This window comes from Lycium ferocissimum, chromosome 7 (assembly GCF_029784015.1).
Source record: "Lycium ferocissimum isolate CSIRO_LF1 chromosome 7, AGI_CSIRO_Lferr_CH_V1, whole genome shotgun sequence".
NCBI lineage: Eukaryota > Viridiplantae > Streptophyta > Magnoliopsida > Solanales > Solanaceae > Lycium > Lycium ferocissimum.
This window is the reverse complement of record NC_081348.1, coordinates 8,122,250-8,136,316: the sequence shown is the minus strand read 5'-3', so window position 1 is coordinate 8,136,316 and position 14,067 is coordinate 8,122,250. Positions and strand designations below refer to the sequence as shown.

General features: G+C 30.5%; 1 protein-coding gene across 1 annotated transcript; it reads left to right on the top strand.

Moving 5' to 3' along the window:
- Nucleotides 1–11,128: 11,128 nt before the first annotated feature.
- LOC132061894 (protein JINGUBANG) lies at nt 11,129–12,536 on the top strand. The gene has a single exon (XM_059454574.1). It carries the CDS (start codon nt 11,316–11,318, stop codon nt 12,534–12,536), a length of 1,221 nt encoding a protein of 406 aa, XP_059310557.1. The 5' UTR covers nt 11,129–11,315.
- The last annotated feature ends 1,531 nt before the right edge of the window (nt 12,537–14,067 follow it).

The following is a 14,067-nucleotide window of genomic DNA, read 5'->3' as shown; positions in this document are numbered from 1 at the left end:
CAATTTAGCTTCAAAGTTTAGTCAATTATCCAATTTAGCTTCAAAGTTTAGTCAAATTGTCTATTGAAATATGAAAAGTGTCACATAAATTGAGACGGAGGGAGTAGTTTTTATATCTTCACGTTTATTTATTGTTTAATTAACCATAATAATTTTGAGGTAAACAACGATAGATATAAATTTTTACCGGAAAAATTATCTCTTCATCCAAAATTAAGCCGTTAGGACTTGAGACCTATTTGCCTTTATCCCTAGGCAGAAGGGTTACCAAAATTGGACTACTCCATCCTTGTTGGAATCCCACCAAACACTTGAGCTGGCTTGTAGTGTCAACACAAGACATATATAAAATAGAGATACCCAAGAGATTTTGGTCCAAAAAGTTCAAAACAGCCCGTTCGTCTATTAAAATGGAAAGGGCCCAATCGTGGGTCCATCCTTTATAGAAACTTGTTTTCGTCAACATCTAGATTTGTTTAGTCCAAGTAGCCGTTGCACCACCCTAGCCTCTTTAACAACTATAATACATATACAATATTGTATAGTATGTTGATATACTATACACTTGTTAATTAATTATATTTATTTATAGCAAAGTCTTTCTTGCAAGAAATCCGTGCTTCTTTTCCCCTCAACGCTCCCCTCCCCTACCCCACCTCCTTCCTAAACCACACTTCCCCATAATCGCAACATCCAAATCCAATTTGTACATGACATATATACATGCTAGTATGCTACGCCCGTTTTATTTTTATGGGATTAACACATACTTTGCCATTGAATTTGTACGCAAATTCTTTTGGTAAACTCAATAATTCCTTCACGGACAATAGTTTACATATTAAACTTGTTCTTAATTGTGGCGAATACATACCTCTTCCCTTCTTCCATGCTTAATAATCTCTTGTTGAAAATTACATCACACGTACCAATCAAAGCTCGGCATGTCAAACTGAGTGAAATGAGAAGTTTAATCAGATATTATCAATTACCAAATCTAAATATAGTCAAACCTCTCCATAACGACATCCTCATATAACCGCACACCTCTCTATAACAACCAAGTGTTTTTAGAAATTGATTTTTTATGTTATATTTTGCCTCTATAATAATTTCTTACTTACAACAGTAATAACCATCTTTATTACAGTATGCACTTTATAAAATTACCCCCTATAACAACTATTTTCTTTTTTCGGTAATATAATGATTAATCATCTTTAAAGAAATAGAATCTCTAAGATTACTAATAATAGGTCTAGAGATTTTGAACAAATATTCTGATATTTTAATACACTATTTATTACAAACAATATATATACATATATTTCCATCATTAATTTTTTTTGTTATACAAGTGTGATTAAGGTTAGAATTTAGCAATTAAAAATAAAAAAATAGATTTTATGTAGTTTTTTTGCTTATAACTGTGATATATTTCTTTAGATATCAATGATATTACAGTTGCATAGCAGTCATTCGCTATAACAGTAAAAACATTTCGAACGCAGTAATGTTTGTTATAGAAAAGTTTGACTTTATATGAATTACTCCTGGTCTAAGAATTACAAAAAAAAAACCAGTGTGCCAAATCGTCATTTTCCTACTATACAGAAGCGTGAGTGATGTTGGATCGACACGTTTGCTTGATGGATTTAAAATCCAAACTGAGGTGTAATAGGAATGGCTATTTCCGTCATTTTGCTATTATTTTGTTAGATCGCTGCGCTGACATGATGTGCCCTGTGCATTAGATGATGTACATTTAATACTAATGTCGAGGCTGCTCCTTTTCGTTAAGTAGCAGGCATTGGGATATTTTTTATATATAAAGCAATTAGTTGCCCCTGATTCTTCATTTTATTACGTTATTTATCTTCTATTTTTTGGTAAATATAATTAAGTTAAAGGACCTTTATAATTCCACCAAAAGATCATAATTTCAGCTCACACCTGAAGAGCCGACATAAACGCAAGTCTGTTTTTTTCTGCAGAGAAGTGGGTCCCTATTTGGATTAGTCCTTACACTTGGCTGTTGGTTCTGCATTGCCTCACTCACGCTCTTATTAGTATACTAGACGGCTTATGCTTGCATGTGTACATTTTACCCCCCCAAAACTTGATTATTATAGATGTATACGTATATGTAGTTGTGTTTGGATAGTGAATATATATATGTATATATATATTATGTTCAAAACACGATTAATATAACATTATAGTTTGTGCTCCGTATCTAAAACTTTATTATATTAATGTTTTTACGAATACAAAATCGGCAAATTTATTAATATTTTTTAAAAGAGAAGACTTGTGTAAAAAGAAACTATTTTCCTCTCTTTGAGATAAAAACAATAAAATATTTAAGCATCGGTTGATACTTTCAATTTTAATTCTATTAATTTAAAGGTGTAAAATACTTATTATTTTTTATCAAATTTTGATTTGGATAATTCTAATTCAAATTATTAAATTAATTTTACCTGTTTAAAACAAAACAAAGTAGAAATTGATTTTCTATTTAAACGAAGAAATACTATTTTTTAATTTTTAGTAAATATTCTCGATTTAGCTCATTACTTGTCATGTTGTCTTTTGCATGGTTTTTTAAGAAAACGTTGACTAGAAATATAGTTTGACATTTACCTTATTCATTATTTGATCTTCATTTGGTATATTTTTTTAATACACATTAATCTCTTTTCACATTTATTAGAGTAAGAATAAAAATAAAAAAGTAATTAAATTCTATCTTATTTTAAAATATAAATATTTTAAGTATATTTATTTTAGTAAACATAACAAATAAATCACATGGCGGAATAGCAAAAAAAAAAAAAAAAAAAAAAATTGGTTTTGACTACTTAACCTTTTGAAGAAAAGCAATTTCATTTCTTTCCACTAATGGATTGATACACACGTGCAATGAATCCATCATTATTGACTTAATGAGATACTTTAAAATTATATGAATATTGTTTGATTTTTTAATATGGGGTGCACCTTTTTTTTGGATATTATTAATTTGCACTATATGTATATATATATATATACACACTATGTTCAAAACACGATTAATATAACATTGTAGTTTGTGCTCCATATCTAAAAGTTTATTATATTAGTGTTTGCTACAAATACAAAGTCTGCACTTTTTTTTTAACATTATATTTTTTTTAATATGGGGTTCACTTTTTATTTTTATTTTTTATATTGCTTGATTTTGTTAATATGGGGTCCACTTTTTTTTTTCATGAGTTCGGAGATGGGGAGTTCCACTTTTTTTCTTCCTTTTTTTTTTTTTTTTTTTTTTGTATCGGTGTTATTTAGTATGAGGCCCAGACCTTTTTTTTATAATGGACGACGGACGACGAAGCATGGGTCTAAACCCATGCTTTATATGGTTTCTTCTTTTTTATTTATTTTTTATTTTTATATTGCTTGGTGTTGTTTAGTATGGGGCCCACCCTTTTGGACATTATTAGTTTGCACTATTTTTATGCATATAATATATATATATTCAAAATACGATTAATATAACATTGTAGTTTGTGCTCCATATTTAAAACTTTATTATATTAGTGTTTGCTACGAATACAAAGTTTACAGTTTTTTTTTTACATTGTTTATTTTTTTAATATGGGATTCACTTTTTTTTTTTTATATTGCTTGATTTTGTTAATACGGGATGTTCAAAACACGATTAATATAACATTGTAGTTTGTGCTCCGTATCTAAAACTTTATTATATTAGTGTTTCTTGAATACAAAGTCTGCACTTTTTTTTTAACATTATCTTTTTTTTAATATGGGGTTCACTTTTTTTTTTTTGATATTGCTTGATTTTGTTAATATAGGGTTCACTTTTTTTTTTTTCCCATGAGTTCGGAGATGGTGAGTTCCACTTTTTTTTCTTCTTTTTTTTTGTTTTTTTTTTTATTGCTCGGTGTTATTTAGTATGGGGCCCACACCTTTTTTTTTTTTAAGGACAACGGACGACGCAAGCATGGGTCTAAACCCATGCTTTATATGGTTTCTTCTTTTTTTTTTTTTTTTTTTTTTTTTTATATTGATTGGTGTTGTTTAGTATGGGGCCCACCCTTTTGGACATTATTAGTTTGCACTATTTTTATGCATATAATATATATTTATTCAAAACATGATTAATATAACATTGTAGTTTGTGCTCCATATCTAAAACTTTATTATATTAGTGTTTGCTACGAATACAAAGTTTACAGTTTTTTTTTTTTACATTGTTTGTTTTTTTAATATGGGATTCACTTTTTTTTTTATATTGCTTGATTTTGTTAATACGGGATGTTCAAAACACGATTAATATAACATTGTAATTTGTGCTCCGTATCTAAAACTTTATTATATTAGTGTTTGCTATGAATACAAAGTCTGTACTTTTTTTTTAACATTATATTTTTTTTAATATGGGGTTCACTTTTTTTTTTTTTGATATTGCTTGATTTTGTTAATATGGGGTCCACTTTTTTTTTTTCCCATGAGTTCGGAGATGGTGAGTTCCACTTTTTCTTTCTTTCTTTTTTTTTTTTTTGTTTTTTTTTTGTATTGCTCGGTGTTATTTAGTATGGGGCCCACAATCTTTTTTTTTTTTTTAAGGACAACGGATCATGGTCTAAACCCATGCTTTATATGGTTTCTTCTTTTTTATTTTTATATTACTTGGTGTTGTTTAGTATGGGGCCCACCCTTTTGGACATTATTAGCAGCACTATTTTTATGCATATAATATATATATATATATATATATATATATATATATATATATATATATATATATATTCAAAACACTATTAATATAACATTGTAGTTTGTGTTCCGTATCTAAAACTTTATTATATTAGTGTTTGTTATGAATACAAAGTTTACACTTTTTTTTTTACATTGTTTGTTTTTTTAATATGGGATTCACTTTTTTTTTATATTGCTTGATTTTGTTAATACGGGATCCACTTTTTTTTTCCGTGAGTTTGGAGATGGTGGGTTCCACTGTTTTTACTTCTTTTTTTTTTTAAATATTGGTTGGTGTTTTTTTTATTTTTTTTTAATATTGGTTAGTGGTTTTTTTTTTTTTAATATTGGTTGGTGTTAATATGGGGACCAAACTTTTTTTTTTTATATTGGTTGGTGTTTTTTTTTTTTTTTTTTTTTAATATTGGTTAGTGGTTTTTGTTTTTTAATATTGGTTGGTGTTAATATGGGGACCACACTTTTTTTTTTTTTTTTTTTGCTTAACGATTTACCGTGGGTTTTAACCCATGCTTCTATATAGTTATAAAATTTTATTCTATTTACCTTAAGCTTCATAAAGTTTTAGTATTACATTTAAAACAAAAACTTACATTTAAATTAAAAAATAATTTGTTTCAGGCTATATAGAATTATATTACTTCAAATATAGAGAAACAATATACACTGAACAAAATACATTGACAATTGAATGGTAAAGCATTTAATATATTTTAAGAATTATGAAGCTTCACAGTTTAAGGGATTAAATATGTTTGACAAAAAATTATAATAAATATGTTTAATCCAAATATTATTATAAAACTAAAATTTATCAATATTTTGGAAAACTAAAAGTGCTAATGTTTCCATAAATTATTTTATAAAACAAAAATCACGCTAACATCGCTCTTCACGGGCTTTATCCCATTTTTTTTTTAATCCCATCTAATTTGTCCTGTTTTAACAATGTTAGTAGGAAGATTTAACTAAAGGTGACATTTTAGTTGTGAAATTAGTATAGGTGACTTGTGGGGACCACATCAAATCAAAACCCAATTACATTTCGGATTAATAAGATTGGGTCCAAAATGTATTTTTTTCAAACTTAATCTTTTATAAAATATAAAGAGACCCCAACTTAATCCAAAAAACCTACCAACCCCTTCTCCTCCTCCCACCCTCCCACCCCCCCCCCCGCCCCCCCACCCCAATTTTTTTTTTTTTAAAGAAAAGTTTGGATATTTTTTATTTGCTTTTTCAACAGCACCCCCGCCTCCTCCTCCACCCCCACACACCCCCGCCCCAATTTTTTTTTTTTAAATTTTTTTTTTGTTTTAAAAGAAAATTTTAATTTCTTTATTTGTTTTTTCACCCCCCCCCCACCCCAAAAAAAATTAAAAAAAAAAGTTTTGATTTTTTTTTTTACCAGTCTCCACTCTTCTTCCTTCCACCCCGCTCCCCCCCCCCCGCAATTTTTTTTTTTTTTAAAGTTTTGTTAGCTTTTTCACTGCCCACCTCCCCCCCCCCGTTCCAATATTTTTTTTAAAGTATTGATTTTCTTTATGGGGGTTTAGGAAAAGTTTGTAGTGAATAGATGTTTTTTCTGTTGCTATTTGGCATGGTTCAGGGTTTAGGAAAATATATCCAACATATAGTTTTTTTGTTCTTGTCCTGGTATTTATCTGATTCTATTTGTAGAAGATAAGATAACCAACAAATTTGTAGTTATTGCAACAAGTTCTACACTTTTTGCAACAAGTAGATAATGCTGTTACAACGACTCACTAATCATTGGACATAGCTTCGCTTATTTGCTTCTATTTGTAGAAGATATCTATCGATTTGTAGTTGTTGCAACAAGTTCTACACTTGTTGTAACAAGTAGACAATGTACTACAAATCATTGATACATGAAACTATTTAGTTTTTTTGTAGAAGATATCCTACGTATCAGTTGTTGCAACAAGTTCTACACTTGTTGCAACAAGTAGACAATTATAACAACTAAATCATTAGACATAGCTTCGATTATTTAGTTTTTTTTTTTTTTTGTAGAAGATATCCTATGATTTGTAGTTGTTGCAACAAGTTCTATACTTGTTGCAACAAGTAGACAATGTACAACAACTACAAATGCTGGACATAATTATTCGGTTCTTAGAAGATATCCAGTTTGTAGTTGTTAACAAGTTCTACACTTGTTGCAATAAGTAGACAATCTGTGCAACAACTACAAATGTATGGACATAGTTTCGATTATTTGGTTACATTAGAAGATATCCAACAAATTTGTAGTTGTTGCAACAATTTCTACACGTGTTGCAATAAGTAGACAATTTATTTATGAATCAACAAATGTTGAGAAAAGATATAGTCAAATTGAACAACCAAACTGACAATCAATCCTTAGAAAGAGATGAAGAACTAAGCAAAGAAGCGAAGAAATACAAATGAAGAAAGTGAAGAAGAACTAGAAGATGAAGAAACGATGATGGAAATGAAGGAGATGGAGTAGATCAAGGAAATCTGCTACACCTTAGAAGGCAGTTGCTGAACAAATTATTACTTAAGTTGTAGTATTTGGAGGCAAGGTTGCTGTTGAACAATTTCTGTTTTTTTTTTTTTTGTCCTTTATGTTATTTATGAATGATGTTTATGAACTTATTTATTTTGATTAGTCAGTGATATTTGCAACCAAGGTGGTCAAGGAACAATTTCGTTTATGAACTTATTTATTTTGCTTACTAATTATTGCAACAGATGCATGCAATTGTTGAAGAAGTTGCAACAAGTTACTAATTTGTTTCAACAAGTTACTAATTTGTTTCAACAAGTTACTAATCTTTTTAAACAAGTTGCTTAGTTGTTGCAACAAATTATTCACCTTATTGGAAAAAATCAAAAAATGGCCTAAATTATTGCAAAAACTAAAAAATATGTCGCAACATATGAGTTAATTGTTGCAACAGATCATACACTTGTTGAAGAAGTTGTAACAAGTTATTAACTGCATTTCCGATGGATCGTATGTTTAAGCAAGTTGCTTAGTTGTTGCAACAGATTTGAATTATTGCAACAACTTACTTATATGTTGCTGACATCTCATATGTTGCAACAACATACTCATATGTTGCAACAGGTATATCATATGTTGCAACAACTTACTTATATGTTGCGTTATGTATCTCATATGTTGTAACAACTTACTCATATGTTGCGTATCTCATATGTTGCAACAACTTACTCATATGTTGCAAACTATCTCATATGTTGCAACAACTTACTCATATATTGTAGTATCTCATGTTTGCAACAACTCCTCCATTGTTGCAACATATTCACAATATTGATCACATTAAACTCCTTTGTTTATATTGAATAACATTGAATTCATTTGTTTATCACTAAATATGGTTGAATTAAGCACTTCACATCAAAACACTCTAATGATCACTCGATTTAGGAAGAATACACTTAGAATTGTCCATCTAATCCATGAAATTACTATCAAATCCATTAAGGATATATATATACACTCATCACTAAATACCATTTATTTCCTTTGTTTAACACTAAATATGGGTGAATCAAGTAGTTCGCATCAAATTACTCTAATGATCACTCGATTTAGTGCATACTGACTTAGTAAATCATCTTTCCTGACTCAAAATACATCAAATTGATTAAGTATTATACATTGATCACTAAATATCGTTGATTTCCTTTGTTTATCAATAAATATGTGTGAATTAAGTAGTTCACATCAATTCACTCTAATGATAACTCGATTTAGTGCATCTTGACTTAGTATATCATATTTCCTGACTCAAAATACATCAAATTAATTAAGCATATACATTGATCACTAAATATCGTTGATTTCCTTTGTTTATCATTAACTATGGGTGAATCAAGTAGTTCACAGTGCATACTGACTTAGTAAATCATCTTTCCTGACTCAAAATACCATCAAATTGATTATGTATTATATATTAATCACTAAATATCATTGATTTCATTTGTTTATCACTAAATATGGGTAAATGAAGTAGTTGATATCAATTCACTCTAATGATCATTGGATTTAATGCATACTGACTTAGTAGATCATCTTTCCTGACTCAAAATACCATCAAATTGATTAAGTATTATAAATTGATCACTACATATCGTTGATTTCCTTTGTTTATCACTAAATATCATTGATTTCCCTTTGTTGATCACTAAATATGGGTGAATCAAGTAGTATCTGTTGCAACTACTGTAATATCTGTTGCAGCAAGTGTAGTATCTGTTGCAACAACTGTAGTATTTATTGCAGCAAGTGACATAGTTGTTGAACAAGTCCTTACTCTTATTGGATAAACACAACAAGTTACCAGGTTCTACAACAAGTCACTCCACTTGTTGGATAAACCCCAAAATGTAACTTAGTTGCTGCAACAAGGCACAGGCTAATTGCTTACTTGTTGAAAATCTTTTAGCAAATTGAATAAAACCCAACAAGATACTAGTTGCTGCAACAAGTCTTGTTACTTGTTGGTTAAAACACAACAAGTTACAAAGCTGTTGCAACAGATTCATTAGTTGTTGAAAATTGTTCAGCAATTTATTAACAAGAATACACACATTTGTGATTGAACATGATCAACATATCATATAAACTAAGTTCACGAACACCAAGAACAGAAATTATCATTCTAAAAAAGAACAACATTAAAATGTCATAAAGTTCCAACAAATAACTATTATTACAACACAGTGCAATTAACAACTATGGAGCATTTCGGTTTGGACATGTTGTTTTTTGTGCCAACTGTTTTGCATAAGGAGCATTTGTTTTTTCTCGTTCGCAATGATTCCCCGATTCCACGCCTCCTCTTTGTCCGCCTTCTTTCGGGTTTGCTAGATGGGAGGTATCTCTCTCTCTAATTCAAAATTTCTTTTCAAGATTTTTTTTTTTTGGAGGTGAGGTCTGCAAAAATAAAAAAATTTCAAAACTTTTTTTTTGAAATAATTTTTTTTTTTTGGGGTGGGTGGGTGGAGTAAGAAACCAAAGAAAAAAAATTTCTTTTCAATTTTTTTTTGTCAAAGGGGTGGGTGGTGCAAAAAATCAAAAACAAAAACTTTTCAAAAATTTTTTAAAAAAATAAAATTAATTTTTTTGGGAGGTAGGGAGTGGGGGCGGGGGGAGGGGGGGGGGGATGGTGCCGAAAAGCAAAAACAAAAACTTTTCAAAACTTTTTTTTTTAAATAAAATTAATTTTTTTGGGAGGGTGAGGGGCGGGTGGTGCAAAAAAACAAAAAAAAAAACTTTTAAAAATCTTTTTTTTTAAAAAAGAATTTGGTGGGGGTAGGGGTGGGGGGCTAGGGAGGGGGTGTGGTGGGGGCAGGGGGTGGGGGTGGTGCAAAAAAAAAAAAAACTTTTAAAAATCTTTTTTTTTTGGTGGGGGGGGGGGGTGGGGGTAAAGGAGGGGGCGTGGTCGGGGGTGGGGGTTGTCCAAAAAAAAAAAACAAAAAAAAAACTTTTTAAAAATCTCTTTTTTAAAAAAAAAAAAAATTTGGTGAGGGGCAAGGGGGGCGTGGTCGGGGATGGGGCGGGGGTGGGGGTGATGCAAAAAAATAAAAAAAAAACTTTAAAAAATCTTTTTCAAAAAAACATTTTTTTTAGTGGGGGTGGGGGCAAGGGAGGGGGTAGGGGTGGGGGTTGTGCAAAAAAAAAAAACTTTTCAAAATCTTTTTCAAAAAAATATTTTTTTTTGTGGGGGGTGGGGGGCAAGGGCAAGGAGCGGGTTGGGGGGATGGGGGCAGGGAGGGGGGTGGGACCGAGGGACGAAGTGTTAAAAATAAAACTTGAGGGCAAAGTGTTAAAAATAAAGTTGAGAGTCAAAGTGTCAAAAACAAAATGTTGGTAAAACCCCTTAATCACTAATCAAAAATCATCATCTCTACTCAATAATTAAAATTTGAATCACCTCCCCTCAATTTTAAAACTTAAAGGTCACTTATATTTAAATGCCCCATGTTAGTACTCCCTCATTGATAACAAAAAAAAAAGTGTCCAATTAGTCATTTGTAATCTATAAGAAAATATTTACTTCTAGACAAAAATAGATAATTTGATTAAATTATTCTTAATTAAATAGGTATTGAAATTTGATCACTTAATAAGAATAATTTTGATAAAATAAAATTAATTATTTCTTGATTTGATAAGTAAATATCCTTTTTAAACGGAGGAAAAAAAAAGTAAGTGGACGCCCTGATCCGAGGGAGTAAAATTCAACTAATGGTTCCTCTTTCTTCCCACAAAATCCATAACGTCTCTCTGATAAAATATAGTAATATTTTCTTTCTATACAAACCACCAATATTTATTTCTATTTTATTAGCCCCACCAGCTATACTATAACGTCTCTCTTTTAAAAAGCTCCATTTCTGCGTTTTACAGGCTCTTATTGAACTCCATCTTTTACTATTCCACACACACCAACTTCTCCTTCTCAATCTCTCTGTTTCATATACAAAAATAAAAAAGCTTATGCTTTTCAATGGCTGCAACATCAGCATACAGAACCCCATTGTTATCTGATACAAGCAGTATTATAAGCACCACTAGCAGTAGCAGTGAATCAGAAGAAAGCCCAGCAACTTCACAAAGATTTCAAGATTTCCAACTAGATCTTCAGTTCAAGATTTCAAGAATACCTATTTCTTGTACTTACCACTCTTACAAGTCCCTAGCTGTACTTTCAGACCACGTTGGCACAGTTTCTTGTTTAGCCCTTTGTGGGGAATTTATACTCAGTGCTTCTCAAGGTAAGGATATAATTGTCTGGCAACAACCTGATTTAAGGCTATTTACTAAATTTGGGGTGGGTGATGGGTCAGTGAAGGCACTTGTTACTGTTGGTAATAAAGTTTTTACAGCACATCAAGATTCTAGGATTCGTGTGTGGAAGGTTTCAAGAAGATCTGAGAATGTTTTTAGGCTTGTTGATACATTGCCTACTACAAAAGATTATCTTGGGAATTTTATGAAACAGAGTAATTATGTGAAAACTAGGAGGAATCATAAAAAGTTGTGGATTGAACATGCTGACAGTATTTCTTGTTTAGCTGTTTGTAATGGGTACATTTATTCTGGTTCTTGGGATAAGAGTTTGAAAGTGTGGAGAATTTCTGATTTGAAGTGTTTGGAATCAATTAAGGCTCATGATGATGCTATTAACGGATTAGTTGCTGGGAAAAATGGGGTTGTTTATTCAGCTTCTGCTGATGGAAAGATAAAAGCTTGGGGAAAAAGTAGTGGGACTACACATGTGCTTACGGGGATTTTAGAGGGTCATAAAGACGTTTCTTTAAACTCAGTGGTGGTTTCTGAAGATGGGAATTTTGTATATGGAGGGGGGTCAGATGGGTATGTGATGGGGTGGGTGGGTAACAAGAATTTTGATAGTTGGAAACTTGTTTGTGAAGTGAAAGCACATGGAATGGCTGTTTTGTGTATGTGTTTGATGATGGGTGAATTCTTGTGTAGTGGATCAGCTGATAAGAGTATTTGCCTATGGAAACGGGAAATCAATGGAGGGTTGTTTAAATTTGGTGTTATTAAAGGACATGAAGGTCCTGTTAAGTGTTTACAAGCTTCACCAGGTAGTGTTGGGGGTGGCTTTATGTTGTATAGTGGAAGTCTTGATAAAAGCCTTAGAGTTTGGTGGATTCCAAAGTACAATGATGACAAAAAGGACTCATCTTTGATCCCAAAGTGAAATTTTTTGAAGTTTTCTTGATGTTTTTGTCAGTGAAGAAGCACTGTTGCCCTTATGTTTTATTTTTTAAATACAGTGTACAGTGCTTATAGTTCTTTTTATGAGTTTATACTGTGTATTTCAAACGGTTCATTTTTCTTGTTGCTTTTTGAGTTTTAGTGATAATTAGATTGGAATTTTGTTTTTACAGTATAGTGTTTCTGTGAGAACTGTAAGTCTTATAGGAACATTGGAGCAAATATTGAGAGAAATTGTGTTGTTTTTCATCTTTTGATTCTTTAAATCATATGGTTTTCATTTTTTTTTTTTTGGTTTTGAGAATTGCAATTAGGTTAGCAGAGTGTAATACACATCAATGAAAGATGAGAAGATTTATTTTGTCTATTGACGTTTGTCTATTTTATTCATCAGCTTGTGCATCTTGATGCGTACTTGTTCAACAACCACCCCTCCCTGTTCATTAAAAAATAATGGCGGATTTAAGTTAAATGGAGTATATTATAAGTGTAATTTAGTACCATGTTATATCAAATTATCTTCCTTGATATTTCAGGTTATCAGATCATTTTATGTTAGAAACCCTACATGTTATTGCAAGTAACTTAAAGATTCATCAGCTGTGCATCTTAATTGAATTCACATAAATGGAGTGAATCTATTACTACTATTCAATGATCTGCTGCAACATGACAAGCAAAGACAATTGGAGCCTTTTGTGCATTTTTTTTTTAAATTTTTGCAAATATTGAATTGAAGTATGTACAAATATTTGTCTGACCATGAGTATTTACAAATACTGAACTTTAGTATTTGACTTCAAAGTAAAACATTGAAGTAGTGGTTTTAGTGTGTGAATCAAGTGAAATTCTGTACTGATCATTTTGACTTGTAAATCAACATTCACAAGATATTTTTAACTTTAACTTTAAATACATATCTTTTCCAACATTAACTCAAATATCGTCCAAAAGTTTACTGCTCCCTCATTTCATTTTATATGATACTATTTTCTTATTTTGAATGTTTACAAAATAATGACTATCTTTCTATATTTAAAAACTCTTTAAAAAATTTCATTTTTTCGTCAATGAGATGTTCTTACACTAATAAAAATGATGACATATTTAAGACTATAACTTTTAGTATGTACCAATTCTTTTTTTCCTTTTCCTTAAATACTACTCTCTCCATTTCATTTTAACTGTCGTTTTAATTCAAAATAATTGTTACTTTAAGAATTCAAGACTAAAGTTAACAACTTTTTCAACTGTATCCTTTATCATTAAAGAAGTATGCATAATATTTTACAGGAAAAATTAGTCTATCTTTATTAAATAAGGTAACTTTGTAACTAGACCTTGTATTTATTTTAATGATCGTGAAAAGAGTTAAAACGACAATTAAAATGAGAACGAAAAAAGTATCGTTAATCAAAATACCATCATATAAAATGAAACAGATGGAATAGAGGCTAGCACACAGCTCCGTCAAACATTAGGAAGCTCCTCCAAATCATGTGAATTACTGTAAT